The sequence below is a fragment of the Uloborus diversus genome, chromosome 3 (genome assembly GCF_026930045.1).
Source record: "Uloborus diversus isolate 005 chromosome 3, Udiv.v.3.1, whole genome shotgun sequence".
NCBI lineage: Eukaryota > Metazoa > Arthropoda > Arachnida > Araneae > Uloboridae > Uloborus > Uloborus diversus.
In genome coordinates this window covers 93,979,757-94,003,700 of record NC_072733.1, presented here as the reverse complement: position 1 = coordinate 94,003,700, position 23,944 = coordinate 93,979,757, and the positions used below count along the sequence as shown (strand labels likewise).

The 23,944-nt window shown below is 30.7% G+C and overlaps 1 protein-coding gene across 1 annotated transcript; it reads left to right on the top strand.

Moving 5' to 3' along the window:
• Window positions 1–1,005: 1,005 nt before the first annotated feature.
• LOC129218512 (uncharacterized) lies at window positions 1,006–23,480 on the top strand. The gene is made up of 3 exons (XM_054852800.1): window positions 1,006–1,135; window positions 13,289–13,427; window positions 23,008–23,480. Exons 1-3 carry the CDS (start codon window positions 1,048–1,050, stop codon window positions 23,183–23,185), a joined length of 405 nt encoding a protein of 134 aa, XP_054708775.1. The 5' UTR covers window positions 1,006–1,047; the 3' UTR covers window positions 23,186–23,480.
• Window positions 23,481–23,944: the final 464 nt, after the last annotated feature.

The window sequence follows — 23,944 nt, the reverse complement described above, 5'->3', positions numbered from 1 at the left end:
AAAATAATAACCGAGAAAAATAACTAACTAAAATAATAAATATTAAAAAATTACAAAAAAAAAAAAAAAAAAGAGCTATAACCAATGCACTTAACAGGGAATTAATAAATTAAGTAAGTTCAGAGCCACCCCTCCCCCTTTATGTACACACAATGTTTTTAATCTTTTGAGGGTAGGTCTATTTTTCAAATTGTACATACTGTAAAATCCCGTTACAACGAACTTCAAGGGACCAAAAATATTTATTTGTTGTAACGAAAATTTTGTTGTAGTGGAATTTAAGCGATGTAGTGGCAATTCAATCGAGACTGAAAGTTTATAAACGAATTTTTCGTTGTATTAGTATTCGTTGTAACAGGATTTCACTTGTATTTTAATTGATTAGATTCTTTGTCTACATAAAAATGCAACTATGTTTTAGTTTTGATCCTAATAAAACACTTTTAGATGAACTATAGAAAGAAAAATAGGACTCCTTTTTGTTTTACCGACATATGCTTGTTGAAATTACATTGATATTTATTGAAGGTGAAATGTTTCCGCCTCATTTGAAACTTTCAATTTTCCGAATAATGTTTCTTAAATCATTGATAAAATTTAGATGAAATAGTAAAATTAGCTCAAAGGGGATTAAACTGGATTTTCTAATTCTGTTATCAGAACTGAATGCAACTGAACATAAATGTTATTTTACTTTTCCTGCCCTAATGAACATATTGACCAGATACCTATGTAGAGGTATTTTTACTTTTGGTAAACGTAAAAATCTTTCTTTAGGTCCTCCTGTTATTTGATTCACACTTGGCTAAGACAGCATGACGAGATTTACGTGACTAAAGCATCTACAAAATGTTCATAGACGAAAAGATTTTTGCGATCAATCTCATAGTCATCCAATGTAACCATCGCTATAGCAACTAGATAACAACACATTGAAAGAATTAATTCTGTGTATATTTGTATGGTAATGACTGTCTTGGTAAATCATTTCACCCAATCTCATCACTTTTTTCGGATCATTGGCAGTAGGAAGCTGTGCAAGAAAACATGGCAGACACGTTTATGGGTCGAATATTGTGGCTTTCATTTCTTGTAGCTGTGCTTGTTGTCAGCTATTACACTTGGAGCTGTGAAGGTGAGTCAAGGTTTCCCTGAAGCATGGTCTGTTTACAAACAGAAATTAAGTTACTTAATAGCACCGCAACTGATGAAATCTTCTTCAGGAAATCTACAAATGCTTTTGAATATTCAAGTAAAAAAATGTTTTTCTAGAAAGCTCGTTGAAATGTTGTTGTTAATGTAGGAAACAGTATCTCCTGATATGATTTTTTCTCTTCTAAACAATTTACTGAAGTTAATTTTTTACAACTACTGTTGGGTTGAATTTGACAGATTGAAGGAAAGTTAATAAAATACAAAATAAACAGTTGCATTATTTTTTCATTGTTAACTACGATTAAGGAAAATGATTATTTGAACACAGAAAATATTATCTCATGTTATGGTTTTTCCTCTAAATAATTTATTGAGATTAATTTTTTACAAAATATTATTGGGTTGAATTCAACAGATTTAAGGAAAGTTCACAAAATACAACGAAAACGGCTGTATTATTTTTTCATCTTTAACTACGAATAAGGAAAATGATGATTTATAAGGCCTTAACATAGAAAGGTCATTATATTCGTGCAGCATTCGAGGCCAGAAATACTCACTAGAATGTTGTTTCTGTGTTAATATAGGAAATAGTATCTCATGATATGATGTTTTTTCTTCTAAATAATTTATTAAAGTTAATTCGTTACAAGTATTGTTGGGTTGAATTCGACGGATTGAAAGAAAGTTCACAAAATACAACGAAAATGGTTGTATTATTATTTTTTTATAGTTAACTACAAATAAGGAAAATAATTATAAGGCTTTAACATAAGAAAGTCATTATTTTCGTGCAGCCTTTGTGATCAGAAGTATGTAATTTTAAGGGATCCAAAGCAAAGTATGAATTTCATTCTTTTTTTAAAAAATTATCGAAATAAACTGTTTAATCTCACATTAAATGTTGAATTTTTCTTTTTTAAAGGCAAACATGAAAGAGTGAAACGATAATATAAACTATTTTCCTGACATAAACATTATTTTCCTGAAATAATCTAGATTCAAAAAAAAGTTTGTAATTTTTTTAAACAAGTTTTTTCCAAATACAGTATGCAAATTACAAAGTTTACTACTGTTTCTTTAGTATAAAAGCTCGCATGGACAACTTTTTTCCACTTTTTGACACGAGTTAAGACATAGTAATTTTCTTAATCCATCGAATGCAATTTTGTTTTAAAACGTGAGACCAACTGTTAGTCAGGCAAATAATGCAACTGCTTTTCAGACTTTTCTTTCTTTTTTTTTTTTTAAAGTCTGTCTAATCTTCAAAAATGTTTTTAATTTTCGTCTCAAATTCAAACCTTACGAAGTAGCAGCTCACTATTTTGAGACAAAATATTTGTGGTTGACTAAATTTAAAGTTTGCGCCAAAGTTTTTTTGTTGTTGGGGTTGTGTATGTTTAAACCAAAGTAATTTATTCCATTTTTCTCGTTCTTTTTTTAAAATTTGATATTATCCGTGGAGTTATTGCTTGAAGTATTGATTATCAATTCATTTAAAAATAATTTAGTCTCGACAGGAATGTTTTCCCCTAAATAAATATTTTAAACGTTTTGTTACATTTATTTTTAAAAAAATGCTTTACGAAAAGTGGGTCAGAACCGTAAAGTCGATCAAACCGACCCCTCTCTTTTTTACGTAATATGTGCTGCAATCTGATGAGAAGAATATCGATTATTGAACTAATATAACCATTAAAAACAATTAAACCTGTATTTAATGTCTGTCAGCCATTTATTTTAGGAGTAAAAAATTACCAAATTTCTTCTTACCTTTTTGTATAATTTTAAGGTAATAAAGATCCTTGATTGAGAAAAAAAAAAAAAAAAAAAAACTAACTATATACATCAGAACTTCCGAACTCAAAATACTGCCTTTTAAATGCACGAAGTAGTATGTTAACAAATTTGTCTCCAAATGTCTTGTAATTTCAATTCAAAGCTTAAAAGCGCCGTTTTGCCCCGCTTCCCTGTAAGTACACATACGTAAAAAGTAAACATTTTTACGACTAAGAAACCTGTGTTAAAAACCAAGAAGCACTTGAATAGCTGAAACGCATTACGTTGAAAAGACATTTTCATGATTTAAATAATTATACAGTTAAATCCCGTTACAAAGATCTTCAAGGGCCCGTAAATTGTGTTCGTTGTAACGGGAGTTTCGTTGTAATAGAATTCAAACAATGCAATGGAAATTAAAACAGGGCTAAAATTTATTTCGCTAAAACGGATATTTAGTTGCACCGGTATTGGCTGTAAACAAATTTTACTGTACTATGCCAATCTACGAGGGCAAATCAAAAAGTCTTTGCGCCTTTTTTTTATTTTTTTTAGCAAAAATATGGAAGAAGCTAAGAACGCGGTATGACGGTGGTTCCACAGGCAGCCGGTAGAATTTACCACAGGGGGATCTTTAATTTAGTGTTGCGATGAGACAAATGTCTGAATCGGTGTGGTGACTATGTGGAGAAATAATGGAAGGTACGTAGTACACTTCGTATATTTGTAAAATACCTGTATGTGCCTTTTTTTGGCGAATAAAAAAACAGGCGCAAAGATTTTTTTGATTTGCCCTCGTATTCATAACTACGAGAAAATTTAAAAATACTTTAAGTTTTTTAAATTTATCATCATGCTTAATAAAAATATGATTAACAATTGTATTTGGTTAAAGAAAAAGTTTAAACGGTAAAAACATGGAATATTTGCACTATCTCCCATTCAATTTACGAATAATATGTTACTGTCAGCTAAAGAGTTTTGCATTTTATGGTTATTACGTTCATAAAGAGATCATTCCTATGACAATTTTGTCTTAACAAAATAGAGTTTTTCTATGTTCTCCAAAAGCTAAAATGCCTTCAGAATTATCTATTATTTTGCAGTCTTGTCAAGTAAAAGGTTTGCCCCAGTGAAAGACAATTATGACGTTTGAAATTTACGTGCCTATTCTTCTTTAACGGCATTTTCTTTCAGACTGGTCGTTTCAAGCAAAAATGAAAAAGCTCATTGTTAAGGGTGCGTAAAAGGAATAGAGCAATAAAGGGTAATAAAGAAAAAACAATAAATTAAGGTCTTTTAACGATTACTTGCTACATAAAAACAATGGCATACTACTCATAAAAAGTACGCAAAATGTGGATTAAAGGTAGGTTAGAATGGATGTAGAAAATGTGGAATTATATGACATTCGGCGATACGTACTGAGATTATTCTTCAGAAAACAAACTTGAAATTAAATTTTCGGGAGAAAATTGATAAATTCCTTGCGACTGCGCACTTACAGTCAGAGTAAAAACAGAATTCGCTTCTTTTATGAGAAAAAAAAAAAGAAAAGAAAAACGATATTCTTTTGCTTTTGACTTATTCAAGGAAATTAGAAAGCGCGTTTTCAATTATAACCAAGATTTTTTTATCAGGAGAAAAAGAATTTTCACCGCGTGGTTAAATGCAATGATTTATATAAGCGTGAAAAGAGATTTTTCGTTTTGCTTTCATTCTCCCCGTGAATATATTGATTGCAAAATGTTGTAAAGAAATGAATATCGAAGGAAGTCCTTTTTAGATGCCAAATTCCAAAGTAAGGATTTCAATGCATCGATATTACTTAATATATTTCTTATTGTTTGAAAAGATAGCCGCTTAAAATATTTTAATATCCCGATTACGTTCCTTATTTTTATCTTACACTTCAATGGAAAATTAATTCTCGTGATTTTCTGGTTTTTATATCAAAGCTCAGAAGTTATTGTGCATTTTAATAGTGATTCGTCTTAAAACAGGGTTTTAACATGCAAAAAAAAAAAAAAAAAAAAGGTGTCATTTTAAATGTCAAGAATGTAGTATCTTTTTAAAACGAAAATCCCTTTATTTTCGCTAATTATCGCTTAATTCCGTTTCATGCCTCGTTTTTCATTGCATGTATTCATGGTTACCACTAAGGAGAAGAAAAGAAAAAAAAAAACTGTTTTTGTCATTTCACGGAAAAGTAAAACTGTTTTCCGTTAAAGTGAGAATATTTTTTCTAAATTAAAGTAAATTGTTTAATTTTAATGTACAAAATTAAACAACAAAACAAAAATGGCGACAAAATAATACAAATACCTATGAGATAAGGGAAAAATTTCATTAATAGGGAGTTTGACCACTCTTCGACTTCATGCGGCACAAAATGGTTTCATAGAGGTCATGATCAGCCTGTGATTGAAAATGAAGCTATTCTTCTTGGGGAAAAGTATAAACTGTAAATGATAGATGAAATCAAGCTAAAAGTTTTTACTCTATGTATTCCCGCAAATGTTCGATGATATTGAAATCAGGGGGCTAAATGAGTCAAGTAAAAGGACCTCACCATTTTTAACTATTTTTTGGATGATTTGAGCAGTGTGGATCGTCTTAATTAAAGTTGGCATTAGTTTGGAAATATAGTTTGACAAAAAGATGCCCTAGATCCACCAGAATATCAATATAGTGAGCAACTACAACTTCTTCATGCAGAGTAGCAAGCAGTTTAAGACCACACCAAGATCTCGCTCTCCATACCACAAGTGAACACCTTCATGTATCATCGTCGGTAATAGGAAGACAGGAAAAATACTTCTGTGGGCTTTCTCTACACATAAATACGTCCATTTGTATGAAATTAGATGAAAATAGATTCTTCAGACAAGATGAATTGTTGTCATTTTTTAGGAGTCTAGTTTCTGTGTGTGTTAAAATCCAGACATCGTTAAAAATTATTTTCTCAATGATTTTCTCAGTTGTGTTTTGTATGAAACGAGAATGTTATAAATGTTTGAACAATCTCTAAGATATATTATTAAAACTATCAAATTAAGCCTAAATGTAGTGTGCTTTATGTGAGAAAAATTAAAAAAAAAAAAATCCTGTTGCGGGAGGAATAGGACATCATTAGGGAGGAGGGAATAGGATATCTATCATTCTTCCCGAATTGTTACCTTTTTGTTCCGTTATTTTTGAGTTTGCTAAACATGTTAGCAATTCAAGTTTTAACTTTCTTTTAATATTGCTTATTTGAATTAAATTTTGGAGTGTTGTAATTAATTGCCAAGTTGAGTCTCTTAATTTCATGAAAAATGCTTAGGTTAGTTAAAAACGAAATCTTCGAGATAAAGCTTTAGTTATTATCTAATTCAATTAATGGATAATGTGCTGCATACATAAGTTAGAACTATCTAAATAGTATAATTAATATTAGACTAAGCGGGAAAATATTAGTTCTGTGTTGGAAACGAAAATTACTTATCTTTCTTCATCTTCTGTTATTTTTTTTTAAAGAAAATGCCTCAAAAATGGAAGGAAATTTATCCAGAAACAGGAAATATATCAAATTATAACATATGGTAAGCAATGAAATTGGTTTTGAAAGAGAATAAAAGTTTGTGAGAGGTGGCAGCATATTAAGATTTTAAGCTCGTTCTCGCGAAAAAGATTTAATTGGTTACTATATTTGTAGAGGGATTTTTATTGAGTGGAATTTCAGAAAAGTTCGTGGGAACCACGCAACCTCATGTCCAGTATCAAGCCTGTTATTATATATACGTTATAAATGATATAATATTATTGTCGATCAGTCTCCCTGAGTTTACCAAATATGTAAAAATTCAATGATTTTTATTTGACTGCATCATACCGGTTTTTTGAAAAGCTAATAATGTTTGAAGTGAGAATAAATAGTCAAAATTCAAAACTTTTTTTTTCTTTTAAGTAAATGTTTTTTAAGTAAGTTTTGCTCATAGTTTGGGCGAACTAATAAAATATAATAAAATCTATGTGAACTAATAAAATCTAAGGATAATGTTTTTGTAGTTCAATAAATTTTATGAGTTAATTTTTAATATACTGCTTATACTGTTAGTATTGTATCATTATACTACAAAAAAAAATAATAAAATATAAAAAAAATAAAGAAAATAAAAAAATAACTCACTATCAATAATGCATTATCAGAACTATAAAGAAATTTCTGATTTTTTTGTAAAACAATGTGAAACAATAAATACTATGACATGTATGCAGCCTGCAGCATTTGCAACAAAATAAATTTCAGTGTGTGACAGAATCGGATCATAAAGTTTAAATGGAACGCCATATTTTTACGATAAAGCATTAAATTTTCTATATTGTATAAGCCCGACTGAAAAAAAAGCGAGCTAAAACTTCGGATTGCAATTTCTTCTAATTTAATTTGTGCATTTTTATTCTGAACGCCTAGAGGTTTTTTACGAATGATTTATGTAGATAAATACATTTTAGACCCCCCCCCCCCAAATCCCGTTTCTTAATTTTTTATTATATTTTTGTGGTTTTAGCCTTTAGTTGCATAGAATGTTCAAATGGTTACAACGAAAATCTGGACTAGAAAAAAGAATTTACTTTGTAATAAATAAAACACATTTTGAACAATACTGTTTTACGGTTTCCCAACTGAACATCATTAAATGTACATTTGGTGAATAAAATGACAACATAATTTAAATAAGCACCGTTTATACGTTTTTGAAGCGACTGAATGAACAAAGCGTATAAATAAAAAAAAAGGTATAACAGGTATACGTTATTATGTATCAGACTCTGCCAAAGACCAATTTAAAAAACGTTTAAAAGGGAAACGTTAAACGGCGCTTCACTATTCCAAACAATTTATGTGCTTGTGACGATTAACAACTGTAGCGATTGCAAATCTAGTCAAGCAAATGGAGAAAAAACTTTTATTTGTAATTATCATCCCATTTTTTTAAGCCGTCTAGGGACAATCTTACGATTATGCTAATATTTCTAATACAGCATTTACACCACTGTATCAAAATGCTACACTTTGAACAAAAATAGCAGCCGGCATTTCAATTTGGATTTTTTTCTTTTATTGTTGAAGTTTCGCATGAAGCGAGAGTGTGCCCATTAACGTCCTGGGATGGGCTCCTATTGGAAAGGTTAGTGTAGAAGTAGATGATAGGTGAAGGTTGAACTATTCCTTTTTAACGATGGGATAAAAATAAAAGGTCTTGATATATTAATGAATGAAGTAAAATAAAGGGTTTAAAGGATTACCGCTAGATAGGATGATTAAAAAGAGCTGCCACGTCGAAAGAATATAAATGTAATTTTTATAATGAGTATAATGCGTTTCTGGGCTTTTCAAGAGGAGAAGTTGGAGATGGTTTAATTAATAGTGCACTTTTTTTTCTATGAAATATTTCCGAAATTCAGCTAAATTCCATGGTGTAAGAAAACCGATTGCTTTTCCCATTGTTTGATCACTTCGCGCTTAATTTTATCCGAGATTCGGTTTTGGAAAATGATATGCATGCACATACACAGGTGGACGTAATTTGGATACTTTTCATTTTTTTAAATTTCATAATTTAACTTTTTATAATGGATTATTAGATTTATTCATGTTCCCTAAATCATTTATTTATAACTTCTATGATATGTATGCGTTCATTTCATGTGAGTATTATCCCTTTTTTTTAATGCAAACAAAAACCAAAAACCAAGGAATTTTGATTTGTTTGGATAATTAACTTTGGTAAAAGAAAAATGTAAAAAGTAATGGTTTTCCTTCAAAATATTGACTTAATAATCGATTTAATATTGTGAAATTATAATATATTGTTGCTATGTAACATTTGCTATTTTTAAGAATTGAACATTAAAAAATTCAACATTCACATTGAATGAATACAAATATGTTAGAGGTTACAAGTAAATAGTTTAAGTGAAATAAATACATATAGCAATCCCTTATACAATGTTAAATGATGAGGTCTTTAAAAAATTAAAAAGTGTCCAGAATTAAGTCCACTTGTATACATAAAAATTCTCTAAAGCAGCATTATGAAAATACAGTCGACTACCTCTATAACGCGATTCGACTTACGCAAAATATCTATAACGCGATTTTTTCACCAGTAAATAATTTCAGACGTAACGCGAATTCCTCGCCCGCAATACGAAAATTTTCAGAAGGGAATCGCCGTGTGAAAATATCGGCATTGTTATTGGCTATTAAAAATATTTTTTTTCGTGAATGGAGTGTCTAAGCAAAATGTAAAAATTATGAAAATGGAAGCTGTTCTTGTATTGAGAATTAAAGAAATCAGGAAGAGGGGTGTTGCCATAGATGGAAACATTATTAAAGAACTAGCGAAGCAACTGTATTTAAAAATATATTAGATTAACAATTTGAGCATGCAGCATAAATCATGAAAATATTCACTTTTAAAAATTACAAATATCATTACTGGATCTACTCTACAGTATTATTATAGAACGTCATTTTATTATTACTACATACTGTACGTACCGCACTGGTTTATTTTATGCCTCTCTTTCCCGTTGATTAGTGATTTTGTGCAGTATTTTGTGTTGATTAAAACAGCTTTTTAAAAAAAAAACAGTTCTTTATGTAAGAAACGGTAACGTATAGTTAAGGAATGGTTTAAAACGTTTTAAAGTGGAGTTAACAAGTGTCTAAAATAATCAGGTAAAATTATAAAAAATAATACACATACCCTTTTATACAACGCGAAATTTCGACTTGCGCGAGGGCTCTTGGAACGCATCCCTCGCGTAAGTCAGGATTAGACTGTATTATAATCTTACTGAATGATATTTCTTTGTTTAAACTATGCTGCAAAACACACACATTCGCGCTGATACGTTGGAGTAGACCGGGGCATGTGTACGCGGATTTTTTTTAATGAATTTTCAAATTTTTTTGGTTTAACTTAAGAAACTTTAGGGGGGGAGGCAGTGTGGTTTTAAGAAACAGTTAATGAAGTCAATATTTGTATATTCAGTTGTTGCTCAGTTTTTGTTTTTAACCGTGAAAAAAAAAATATATATTTGAGTCCAAGTTTACGCATCGAGTGGGGCTCGTTTACGCATATTAAAAACGTTACCAAGAATAGATATTTAACGAAATTTAAATGATTTGTTTCTCCTAAAACACTGTCTAAAAATACGAAAATTACAAATAATTAATTAAAGAGAATTTTAAAGGCTAAACTAAAATCATAGGGATTATTGCTGATTAAAAGCAGAAACTATTTAGTCACTTTCATCATTACTTTTGGATTTACTAACAAAAATAAATTATTTCTTTTCGCATACTTGTCATCAGACCACGTTTTGACATCTACGACATTGAACCCAGTCTTGTCAGTTTTTGGAATAGTTGTGTGCTTTAAAACAATAGATGTGTACACAATTTTCTACTTCGTCATCAGAATCGTTCACTAATTTCCCTTTCACAGTGTACTAACTTTTTCCCTGCGACAGGTTTTGGTTTCAAACTTTTTTCATTGATGGCATCTGGTTCTGCTAGTTCTACTCCCTCCTAAGATATTTAAACTATCATTGAAACCGGTATTTTTTACTAGGTATTCGTTTTACAATTTTTTCACTTGTTTTTCGGCGTAAAACCATAGTATCAACTCTCTCCTATGAGCTCCATGTCTGAACTTTTTTTTTTTCAAAAAACCCTTGTTGAAAAATCTTTTTCATTATTTTGATATATAAAGTGGTTCTGTTAGTGTTTCGAACATAATACTCTATCATCTTTAAAGTAAAGAAAGTTTATTACAGGCTGAATGATGTATACAGTTAAAACTAAACTGGCATGAGACAGCATTTTATGATTGATAGTTACAGAATACGGATCTGTTAGGTACTCAATTAAAAATTAACTGGCAATTTTCATAACTAAATAGCCTGAAAACTTTAAAAGGTTTGAGACAATACGGAGCGAAAAAAACGTCAGGGGCACGTTTAGAAGTAAGACAGAGTAGTAAGACACAGCAAGAACGTGCGTAAACGTGCCCCATCGCCAAGTTTGGATTTATTATATAACGTGCAACAAAATTTAATGACATTTCATTTCATACATATACAGTTCTCAGAAAAGGATAAATATATGCTAATTTTTATGTATTAGTTTATTTTTAACTATTATTTATTCACAATAATTTTCAAAACGTTAAACACAAAATTTACTCAACTTGGTAGAAAACAGATTATCCTTTCCTCATGCTAGATCGAAGGCTCAAAAACGTATGAGAATATTTGCTAGGGAGCAGCATCAATCTGTTATTATTGTTGGAACTCCAGTTATAACTCGTTTTGGAAAACCGCATAAACGTGTCCCATGCGTAAACGTGCCCCGGTCTACCCTATACAATTATATACATATGTTTGTCGATGTAGTCTTATGTATCACAATGTATTAACATATCATTCTGCTTTAGAGTCTGTATGAAGTGGGCTCAGTACTTTGAGTTCATATCGGGCCAGACTCAGTTTTTTTCCGACTCTTAATTATTAAAAAAAAAAAAAAGTCGATTTTTTTTCTATCTGAAACGGTTTTGAATTTGAAAAATAATCTATTTTTGTGAAACACTCAAATTGTAAATAAAATAAGCAAAGAAAACCAGCTTCAAATGCAATAGTTTCCCCCTACCCTCGTTGAACAAAATTTCGACAGTGCATCTACTCCACTTGGAGCTAAGGTTTACTTCCGAACTTTGCATTGTAAGTTTCAAAATCGATTATGGGAATTAACGTTGACTAGATCGATCCCTATTATATGATTCCGTCCACCCCAAAAACTCGGGGTTCTATCCACTGAAAAGTAAAGGCTGATGTTTTCTTTAAAATGTTCTGGAGTTAATAATTACTTAACTGTAATTTAAAGTTTTATGGTTTTGGAATTAATCATTCCGTTGATTGATTTCCTTAGCATGATTCCCATCGCATACATCGCATCTTCTTTGAAACACAGGGGCATAATCATTTTTATGTGATTATGCGCCTGTCTTATGCCTATGTCTTAAAAAAACTGACCCTTCCCTTGATTAATTTTATATGCCTTGTGATTTGAGAGCTAATTTTAAAAAGCTCTTTATAACCTTCATCTGAGTACTGACATATTGAAAAAACCCATTCAGGTTTATCACTTAGTTTTACCTACTGAAATAAGATAGTATCCGCATACTATATATATTTATATATCACGTAAGAAACTTAGATATGGCTCTGATTTCTTACGTTTCCGTAGAAAATCACCCACATGGACACTAGAAACGAAAAAGAAGGAAATAATCTCAGACTTACGTTAAATTCGTGTTTAAGATGTGCAATGCAAGATTGAAAAAAGTCAGTGGTGCTCAACCTTTTTTTTTTAATCCGAAAAGGCCGAACCTTATGTTTAAATCATTCTCGCGGGACAGAACACGTGTAAAGTTTCAAAATATTTTTAAACTTCCTTAATAACACAGAAAAATATTGAAAAGGAAAGAAAAAGAAAAACTAATATTTGTTGTTATTACTCTGCTTCTTTTTTTAAATGCAGCTGTTTTTTGGAAACCAATCTCTTTTCTCTTAATTTGTAACATTGTCATCAATTGTGCTTTACTATTTGTAACACAAAACAAAACTGCGGGCCCACGGATCGGCTAAGCGGGCCAGTTCTGGCCTGCGAGCCGTAGGTTGGGCAACACTGAATAAGGGGTCCAAGTAATAGAAAAGATTGGACCTTACGGGAATTGATAAGGGTCAATGATACCATTTTCCATTGTTGAGATAATATGTGAGCTTGATTTTTGTGAGCACTTTAATAAGCAGAAAAATTTGAACATTTAATGTAAAATTCTAATCATAAAGATCCCGAATGAAAAAAAATATATTTTGAGAAATCTGAAGTAATACTACAGATAAATTAGATTTGGAAAAAAAAAAAAAAAAAAAACTGAAACGGTCAGGCTAAAACATCATGATTGCTATTCGAAATGAGCTCTGAAAATTTTGGACAGGAAACTTCAGTTTTATCTGAAAATGGAATTTAATTTTGAGTTTTTTCACAGTTTGTTTCCATTGTTTAAGACATTAAAAGAAAAAATAATTCATTTGTATAATATATATTAATTTTATGACAATGTTTGTACTCGTACTGCTTGATGCTTATTTTAATTATCAGGGCTCTGATGATTGTGTGATTTTTATTTTTTTAACACGTTTGAAATTTAGTTGCCTAAGCATCATTTAGTTTTATTGGTATTGTACTTAAGTGAAAATAAAGAAGAAAATATCTTAAATTTTGCATTTTTGTCAGCTAAAAAGGACTGCATGATTGACAGCGAGAAAGGATGGTACGATATGGACAATGTTTACACATGTGAAACCGATCAAAGATGTTGCAAAGAATATGGAAATCCTTCATGCTGTGCCGAGAAAAATAAATGGCTTATAGTGTAAGTATAAATTTGAAAAAACAACTTATTTTGTGAAATGCTATGAATTTTTACTTTTTAGAAATTTCTACTGATCTTTTCCTCTAAATACGAAATTTTCTGTTTTTTGTTAGAATAAAATTAACATATGCCTTATCAAAGTCAATATTGAATTTTCTTTATGAAACATACCAAGTTATTGACTGATGTTTGTAATGAACCTTCATTTCAGTTTGCAGGTTGAGCGGGAAAAAATGTAATGTTAGCAATCTGTTGATTCGAGTAATTCGAGGACGAAGTTCAGGCGTTTTTCATTTCCTGTTACCCCAACTTAGAATTGGTAAAAGTGTCTAAGAAATATTGAAAATCTTGCAGATTCTTCGATAAAGATGTATAACATTGTAAAACGTATATACTGAAGATTTGAAACAACATTGTTGAGTTAAACCAGTTTTATCACGTAAACTCTTCCCCAGACTTACATAAATAGTGATAAAGACCAAGCAGGCAGCAAAAGTTGATACGATGATGAAATTCAAAAGAAAGCAAATTCTATACCTCTGCATTAAATACTATTGCATGTAATTCAAAAACTTTAAGTACTTTAAGTATGACAAACAACAGAAGTCGTATTAAAACTAAAGCTAAACACATCTAGTATAAAGGATAAACTCAAAACATTAAAAAAAAGCTAAAAGCAGATTAATATGACTAACGCCAAGCAAACCATACGACACGTGAAAGAAACTCACAGACGTTATCTGTAAAAGCTGCAAAAAAGTAGACAATACGCCATATATTATATAAAATGTGCAATATATATATGTACATACATATATACAGCCAGCTCCTGTCATAAAATCACCTTAGGAAGAACGCGATGGTCAGCAAGTTTTTTTTTTAAATAAGCATTTATAAGCTATAAGCATTTCTTTGAAAAATATAAACTTAGTTCGCATATTTTTGGCTTCTAACACGCAGAGTTTTCCGTCTTGACTTACCGAAGTTCATAAATTTTGACTGCACACAAGATAACCATAATACAAAAACTTTTTTAGCCGCTTAATAACTGTTTCTCTGTCATTTATCATTTTACAGTATAGTTTGTATTTACTTCATTCCACATCTTCCGATAATTACATATTTTGCAAATCATGTTTTACGTTAGTGTTGTTCTGACTGAAAGTGTTGTATGGAATTATTTTATTACTAAGGATGATAACTTGAAACTCTAAAAGAAATAAAATTCATTTACGAAAAGTAAAATGCTATTTATACAGTTATGTATCGTTAATTTCCGGTTTTGTACGAATGTACAGAACAACGGACTCTAAATGTGTAGATCGCGACCCACATATGTGTCGTTACGTGAGTTTTTGGTGAGTCACCACTTTCTAATGCTTTGTTTCATCTCAGCTTTAGACGAATATGTCATAATTTTCTCTCTTGGGCTGAAGTGGTTTTCAAACACCTCAAAAATGCTTGTGGGCATGCTAAGCACTCCTTCTGACATAAAACAGAAACATATGTAAATATCAACTATCTCTGTAAATATTCAATGCTGTGGGAAAATAAGTGAGTCACTACACTCTATATATAAGATTTGAAAAAGTAGTTCAGAAGATTACATAGTGTAAGAACATACTGTTTGTAGTGTCAACACGTGGTTGAATTTAAGATTAATGAGGGATGACGATAAATATTAAAAAATAATATGCACGTGGTAGTTTCAATTTATTGAGTTGTTAAATGTAATAGTAGGTAGTCGATTTTTTTTTGTTCCTCGGAGAGTTTTTGTATACTTTACTTTTTTTATCTGTTTAATTCCTTACAACCACTATAAACAAAATTGACAAACGAACGAGGTGTACAGTATTCAGTAAAAGCAAATCCTTTTTTTGTTGTCAAATATAAAACATAAATTCTAAAAACATAATGGTAGCATTCAAAAAAAAAAAACTTGTGGAATTATTACCATTAAAAGTATTCCTCATATTTACAGTAAGGCGAAGTCGAGAAAATTATAAAATAGCTAAGCCAAGAAAAGAAGAATCTGACTGAGATAACGATCCGAAAACAATTAGAGTGAATAAATATGTGAAATCAAAACCTAGAGAGCATCAAAAAATTTCCAATAAAATTCAATCTAAGCAGCAGAAAAAAAAACGGTTTGAACGAAATTGATACATAATAACTCCGTTACTTCGAAAGCTACTCTCAAATAGATACACATAATACTTATGATTTGATAAAGTAAAAATATTGATGATACGTGATGTTTTAATAACCTACAGAAAGTGAAAACAGTTTTTTAAAACATTAGAATCTAAAAAAGGTTTTTTAAAAAGCTAAACAATTCTGTAAAAAAAAGTGAGATCACGCAGTACGTGAAAGAGTGAAAACTACTAGCAGAGACATATCCAATCTTTAAATTTATGCTGAAGAAATAAATTAAAAAGCAATGGAACTGTTGTCTTCGGGCATGTTTTACATCAAATGCTTTTATAGCGTCAATTTACGCGTGAATACATCGCTCGCACTATCTCTGCATAAAATTGCAACGTCTATTTACAAGTTAGTGGTTAAGGGGCTGACTGCAAATAATTTTTGAGGCAATTTTCGAGGTCCCTCTATCGTTCTTAAACTTGTTTGAGAGCGGTCCATTTTGAGGGAATAGTTTGAAAAACCGGTCCATTTTGGGGCCCCTGTGTCACGTGGAACCCTAGCAAGTGCAAGATTGCAAAATGGTTTCCAATTCACTGTTTTCCAATTCCGATTAACTTTCGGAAATTAATATTCTTCTTTCCGCGCTTAACTGCTGGCAGTGAGTAGTATAATAAACCATAATAAATGACGCAAATGCTCTTTATCTAAATAAGGGTTTTCATCTATGGGAAAAAGGTTACTATCAATGGAATGAAATGCATCAAATCAATTTGTTTTGCCAAAAACTTTAACTATATAAAAGAAAGTCGCGTTAGTTACACTGTTTATAACTCAAGAACAGCTGAACCGATTTCGCTGAAAATTGGTAGAGTGGTAGCATAGAATCAGGAGACGGACATAGGATACTTTTTATCTCGTTCGACCGCGTTCCCGAAACATTTGTAATTGCAAATTAAATGTTTAATTATTCAGTTCTATGAATTTCTAATAGATGGTGGGGTAAGTTAACTCGAGAGGGAGCTGGCCGACAGTGTTGATAGCTACGCTATTGTGGGACTGCTGTGGTCAGCGAACTGATTTTTGAATGCATTTTTTTTCGATATTCAGGTACATAATTTGATTTTGCATGATTTTTCTATTGGGTTTTGTTTTCCTTATTTTTACACTGTTATTTTTGTTCTAATAATTAAAGATAGTTACTTATGTAAGTTAATAATTTTATTTGTCGTATTATTCAATAGTGATTGTTCTTTGTAACGTTTTTACCATAGTATTCTTTATTTGGCGAAACATTTTAAATTGCAGGAAAAAAAACTTCATTCGCTGAAGGGTAGGGTTATGGTAACGTGGATGCTTGGCGCGTTAAGCGATGATAAGCTAATGTTAATCTTTTTATATGTTTTGGTGAATAGTTTTAAATTCCAAAGAGACTCTAATAGATTTTTGATAATGTGTGTATGCATTTTAGTTGAAGAAAAATGATCATTTCACATCAGAAGGGATGGAAGGCATCGTGGATTTTTTTTTCATTCAAGGGACTTCCTTTAAATTCTTAGCACGGGCCTCGCCGTGCGGGTACTGCAAGTAAAATTATAAGTTAAGCATTTGAAGGGTACAGGGGAAAAACTCCGTCAGTCAGCTTTTGCAAGGAAACGAAATAATGATGCAGTCTAGTGGTTGCTGAAGTATACCTTTCGAATAGTCTATCATCTTTTGACAAAACTCCGTATGTCAGCAGAAATATTTGATCAAAAATAGATGGTACTGGGGAAAAAGCTCATCAGTCAAACATTAAAATGCGTTTTTCGCAAAATTAGCTTTTTTTTTTTTTTTTTACTGACGAAGGGTTTAACCTGTACCCTTCATTTGAATCCTATTAAAAATAATGGATAAATTTAGTAACACTTATTACGGCGATTCTCGAAAAAATCTCCCGTGCGTAACGCTCAGTTTTTTATTTTATTCAAGTAACTATTAATTAAATATGGGATTAACTGTTATGTTTTGATAGTATATAAAAGCATGTATAAAAGCCCTGACAGCATTATTTTTTGAAGGCTTTGGGTAGCTGGAAAAAATAAAAAACTTAGCATTACGCACGGGACATTTTTTCGAGACTCGCCCATTAATTAAAAAAAAATAGTAATAATAAAAACTTTTATTTTCTAACTGTTATAAACATATTCTTGAAAATAATGATATACTAATCTCTAAATATGAAAATAAGTTGTTAAAGTAAGACTATTTCTGCCTGAATATTAAGTTATCTATTATTGCTAAGATCATAAGTTCATAACTTTCAAATATACTTTTAATTTTCCTTGAAAAAAAGACAGTACATAAGAGAGTTTGGAGCGAATCATATCTCTAAGATTGTTTTTTTAAGCAATGTATATTGGTTGAACGGAAAACAATAATGTAAAATCTTTGAGCACAACATTTTTTTCTTATTATTTTTCGTAATCCGAAAAATAAACAAAGAGATGGGATTTTTAATGAATAATTAATAGTATTAACATTTGTGGATTAAAAAATAACTTTTAAAGAATAATATTAATTAATCTTAAAGAGCTCAAAAAGTAGATTTTATACACTGAGAACAAAATACTTTTCTCTCAAAACTAAGTTACTTTCTCTGAATTTGTGTGTTGGTTTCCTTTTTCACCAGAAAATTTCTTCTTTCTCAAAAATTGTTCAAAACTAGTCAAAAACATTTGCATAAAAAATATAATTTATGTGATGAATGTTATTTTAAATTTGATTTTAATTTTTATATGCTGTGTATATTTTATTTATGTATTTTTCTTTTTTTTATTGGAGAGTAGCTCCAACAGTAGGATATTCCAAAGCTACAAGTAAAAGTAAAATAGTCGAAACGAAGGAAGAAAAAGGATTACCTCAAAAATCAATTCAATATAAATATTGAAGTTTATACGAAAAGTAATGAAACTTTCCGTAAAACTGCAGGTTTAGCCTTTATTTGAAATCTTTTCCCAAAGTCATGGAAAATACTGTAAAATTCTATAAACAAATCAGGTTTGAAGCAAAAACCTTTAATCCAGAAGTTAACTGTACTTTTTACAGCTTTGCACACTCAACTGAAATAAAACTTTTAAACGAGAAATTTAATGGAAAATATTTTATGGAACAAATCTAGCGTATTCCGATGAATTCTATTAGTTGCATCCAAACGTATCTGATGATTTTTTTTTTAAACTTTGTTTCTTTAATTTATTTCTTAGCCAATTTGCATTTCAGCCGTATGTTTCTAGTAAAGATTGAATTTAAAATTTCATTCATGTTTTCCGTTTATTGTGTAAGTGTTTTTTTATGTTAATTTTTGAACTCTTTTATGCCTGAATAAAAATGAACCCCAGATAGCTTTACTCAATTCTTCGTTAAACCTTCGGTTGATTTGTTGATAGTTTTGCAGTTATGCTGCATACGATGTAGTTTCTTTCAAAATACTTTCTCACATATTTTGTCTCAATGAAACTATAATTTGTGGGCATAATAATGACTTGAGCTTAATCACCTAAAGTTTGTGTGTGTGTTATTCAAAATTTGAGTGATTATACTTATTTTAAAAACTTTTCTACAATTTTTTTTAAGTAAGTCCTGTTTATTTGGTATGGCACTTTCATATGGGTTTTCCAGCATTTTGTGTTCATGTTTGTACTTCACAAATAGCATTTGTTTGTTAATATAACTCTTAAAAAAGCTCTATTTACTTGTAATATATATATATATATTTTTTTTTAGTTTAACGTTCTATCATAACTGATACAGGGGAAGAGTGGGCACACTGACACCAGCAATTTATTTTCTGTTTGGATATTTCTGGCTTGACAAACATTTTTTAAATTCAAGTTGACATACTGTGAACAAAAGGTTTTATGGAAAAGAAGCTGCTTTTAAATAAGGTGTACAAAAACTAACCCATCGAACTAAAATATCTGCATTTTTTGTTGCATTGATTATGAACGGTTAGAAAAGCTTTACAGACTGATGTTTTTAATCCTACATTTGTCTATCCTTAAATATTATTTCTGTAGCATGTTTTTGGTTCCTAAGCGAGATCTTCCTCAATTCTCGATCGATTTCTTTGATTTACACCTCATTATAAAGCTTATCGTGCAGGTTAATGACGAAAAATAGAACCACGGTCTAAACATTGTTTTTCCAGTCAAAAAAAACTGTTTTAAAACACCGGACTGAGGTTTTCGGTTAAATTTATAAGTTTAACTTGCGCTGTGACCGACAGAGCTGAATGGCTCGATTGGTAGAGCGTTCGTCTGATAACCAGATGAGCGAGTGTTTGGGCCTGCCCTGGATCATCTGCGGAAATCGAAAAAAATAGACCTATATTATGCATTACGTGTACACTTACCATGCAACAAATAAGGTACGTGAGGCAGCAAAACAAATGAGCCGGGAAAGCTGCAGTCTGTATAACTTGACTGTTGCACTGTTGCTCGGAAGTTTTTTTTTTTTTTTTTTTTCATTTTTTATTAAAGCTTTGGCTCCTGTCAGAAAATTAAAGCTTTCTTCTAATGGCAGTTTTTGACTCTTTGTACAATAAAAAAAAAAAAAAAAATAAATAAATAAAATAAAAAAAAAATAAAAAAAAAACTACCCCAAATTGAAATTATGCTTTTCATTTAGTTAACCTATGAATAATTTTTAGAATACGAAGTAGAACATTAAAGTTACTAACAACTTCATGGGTAAGATATCATTTTTTTTCCTTCTTCTTTCTGCAAAAAACATATAGCCAGTCACATTTTTATTATATTCGAAAAGATACGCTTAAAAAACGAACTTAGTTCAACTGATTTCGTATTTTAACCGTTCTGTTAAATGATGAACACTTGCTGCCAGCTAAGCCATAACGGTTCAAGCAGCCTGCGATAACAAATTGCATAAATTTTCAAAAATGAAAACACTTCTCTTCAATATCTTATCTTATATATTATTTCTGCGGATTATTTTTCTGTCGGTACGCGAGATTTTCTTATTTCTTGAAGATATTCCCCCCCTCATTTTAATGCTTATCGGGACGGCTAATTACGAAAAATATACCTATGATCCAAAAATCAATTTTTCGGAAATGCTCCTTGCTGTTTCAAATTACTGATGCAGCCTGTAGTTCTTATGCAGATTTTATTTTTTAAGCAAAATTCCAATAAAATATTACGCATTTCAGGTACTCATAACATACATTAAATAACAAACGTAAGGCAATAAAATAAATGCGTGAATGTTCCTTGGTGTTTCGACTCATTAATGCAGGGTACAGTTAATATTCAGATAAGTTAGCTATTAATTGAAGGCAGTTGTTTCTTTTTTTTTAAGCTTTAGTTTCGCTCAGTAAACTAAGCATAATGTAAGCATTAAAAAAATGTATTAGATTTAAAAATTCAGACCTCAAGTTAATCATTTTTGTGCAGAAAACCTTTTTCTTCGTATGCTGAAATGTAGATTTCTTTTTTAATAGCAGTGTTTCACCTTTTTTTATAAAGAAAAAATACTACCTCAAATTGAAATTATGCATTTCACTCAGTGAACCTTTAACTATTTATTCGAAAACGAAGTAAAACATCAAAACTACTATCAATTTCACAAATAAAAAGTCATTTTCTCCTCTGCTTTCTGCGGAAAAAAAACTGCATTTTGTCTACGTTCGAAAAATTACACTTAAAATACGGACTAAGTTCAACTGGTTTCGGTTTTGAATTTTAAGTGTTCGATTAAACAAAACATGTGCTGGCATCCAAGCCGTATCGGTTAAAGCAGCCTGATATAAGAAACTGCATCATTTTCCAAAAATAAAAACACTTCTTTTCAATCTTATTTATTTTTTCTCTAGAATGTTTGTCTCAATTGGTACGCGAGATCTCCCTTTTTCCTTAATCTAATTACACGTTTTCGTATAATTTTAAAGCGTATCATTCTGGCTAATGACAAAACATATAAGCATTGTCTTTTTTTTTGGGGGGGTGGGGTGAAAAGCTTTTCTGCTGTTTTCTATTACACATTGCTTCAATGAATAGCATTCGAAATTCAGCGCATTTGCTCGGTTAGTTGGAATGTCGTGCTGATAATCAGAATGGCACCAGTTCGAGTCCGTGCCAGTAAGTATCCACTTAATGGTTTTTTTTTCGTCAGACGCTCACATAGGCAGGATTGTATTTGCGACAACCCCCTTTATTTACATGCACAATTACTGCCTTTTCACGAGCAGAAACTTTTAATGATATTTTTGTTTGCTTTGAAAATACGTACAACCAAAAGGTGGGCGATGATCACATGATCACACCATTGTATTTAACGAGGTTTTGTAACTGAAGTCTTTAAATTACATGCCTTCTTTTCAGCGTTTAATTTTTTCGGTTTATTTTTTCCGATTCTTTTTCATAGTGCTCTTTCTTTAAAATTTTTAAAGAGTGGAGTGCCATGTGAAACGCTTCGAAGCACAGGTCGTCTAGTTGTTTAATGTTCCTTTTAGCTGTAGTTGAGATTGTCGTATGTATTACAAAGTATGTTGATGATTTTTCTTGTCTGACAATGTCTCCAAATGTGTTTATATATTGCAATGAGGAAACAGTGAGACACTATTAATTCGCGTCCCACATCTCCCATGGTACTACTTTTTAAAAAAAAGTGGAGAAACTATACACTGAATTATATTTTATTAAAATTAGCCTGTGGATACAAATAATGATGAAAAAGTTTGAAATCACTCCTCCAACAAAATTAGAATGCTTGAATGGAATTACGATTATTATAGCTGAATATCTTCGCATAGTTATTTTCATCTCGTACTTATTCTATTTTAATTGTGTTTATTATTTCATTGCAATATGCTAAATGTAATAATACCTATCTACATTTCAAAATTTCAACATGTATAGAAAAAAAGATGTCAGATAAGCGTACTTGGAGATTCTATGAAGCATACATGAAATATGCTGTTATACTGGTGATAGACAAAGGCTACAATGAAAGCATTCCGCTCTCTTATTAAATGCTACATCACAATATAAAAATTTAAACACATTTACCAATCCAGAATTTTCAGAACCATTTTATCTCAGTCCCGTATAAATACGTAGAAGGTGTTACTATTGTGGTTCAAGACAATATTAAATTTCCCTTCCCAAAAGCAATAACTCATACCAAAACCAAATCGCAACAATCATTTATATTTTAAAAGAAAATAATAATATTTTTAAAGTTCACAAATTCAAAATATTATGTATCTCCCTGTTCCAATTTACTGGAAGGGCAGTGATATAAAATTGCATTTCCTTTTTTATTTATCTTTTCGTTGGTGTGAATTCGTAGTTTTTCTAGATCCACTTTTATGATAATGAATTTTCATATTTCAGTGTACCCACTCTTCCAATACATAATTGAATGATTGATTTTTTAGAAAAGATCAACTAATCCTTTGGGGTGGACTGTTTGGATTCCTATCTTTTCTTGGCATAGTGGTGTACTGTCGACGAAAAGACTTTTACGTTCTTGAAGGATCGAACCCGTGCGCTCGCTGCCTCGGGATGAAACCAAAAGAGCCCGAAGAAGATGAAGAAAAACCAATCAAGATGTAGATTTTTGTATTTAGTCCCCTTGTCTAAAACCATGCACTACTTTATGTCTTATAGTTATTTGACAGTTATAGTAATATCAATGCTTCCACAAAGAGTAAATTTTCTGTTTGCAGTAGTAAAAGCAAGTGTTTTTAGCAAGAAATTACTCAACATACGTTTTCTAAAGAATATATTGCGGTTGGGAGTTTACTGGCAATAATAAATACAGTTTGCTAGCGAAAAAGCTTTTACAAAAAGAGTATCAAAAAACTAAACTAACTATACTTAGCGTCTCATTAGCCTATGGGGGGCTAAGACCTATTGTGCAGAAAGAATATGAACATTATTTAAATATATAGGGTAATTCTAAAATCGTGTACTGATAATGAATGTATTTAAAAAGAACTATTTCAGATTTTTTCATAATTATTTTTTAACTTTGATCCCCTGCTCAATATTGTTTTACCGTAGTGTTTATTCACTTCTATGTAGCTTAGGAAATAAGTGCTGTCGCATCGCAGTCTGCGATTCAAAACATAAAAAACGATACAGTATCATAAATTGCATCGACAATTGCCGCAATGTAGAAAAACAAAAAAACTGAAATTTTTTTTGAAGTGAATGACAAAAAAAGGTGTCGATGCAGTGTACTGAATGATTTCAGATGCCTATCTTTATTAACAAACAGGGTGCAAATGGTTTTAATTTTTTTCGTGATAAAAGTTAAGTTTTTTGAAATTTTCATACGGTAAATGTTCCTGTATTTGTATAATCGCCCAT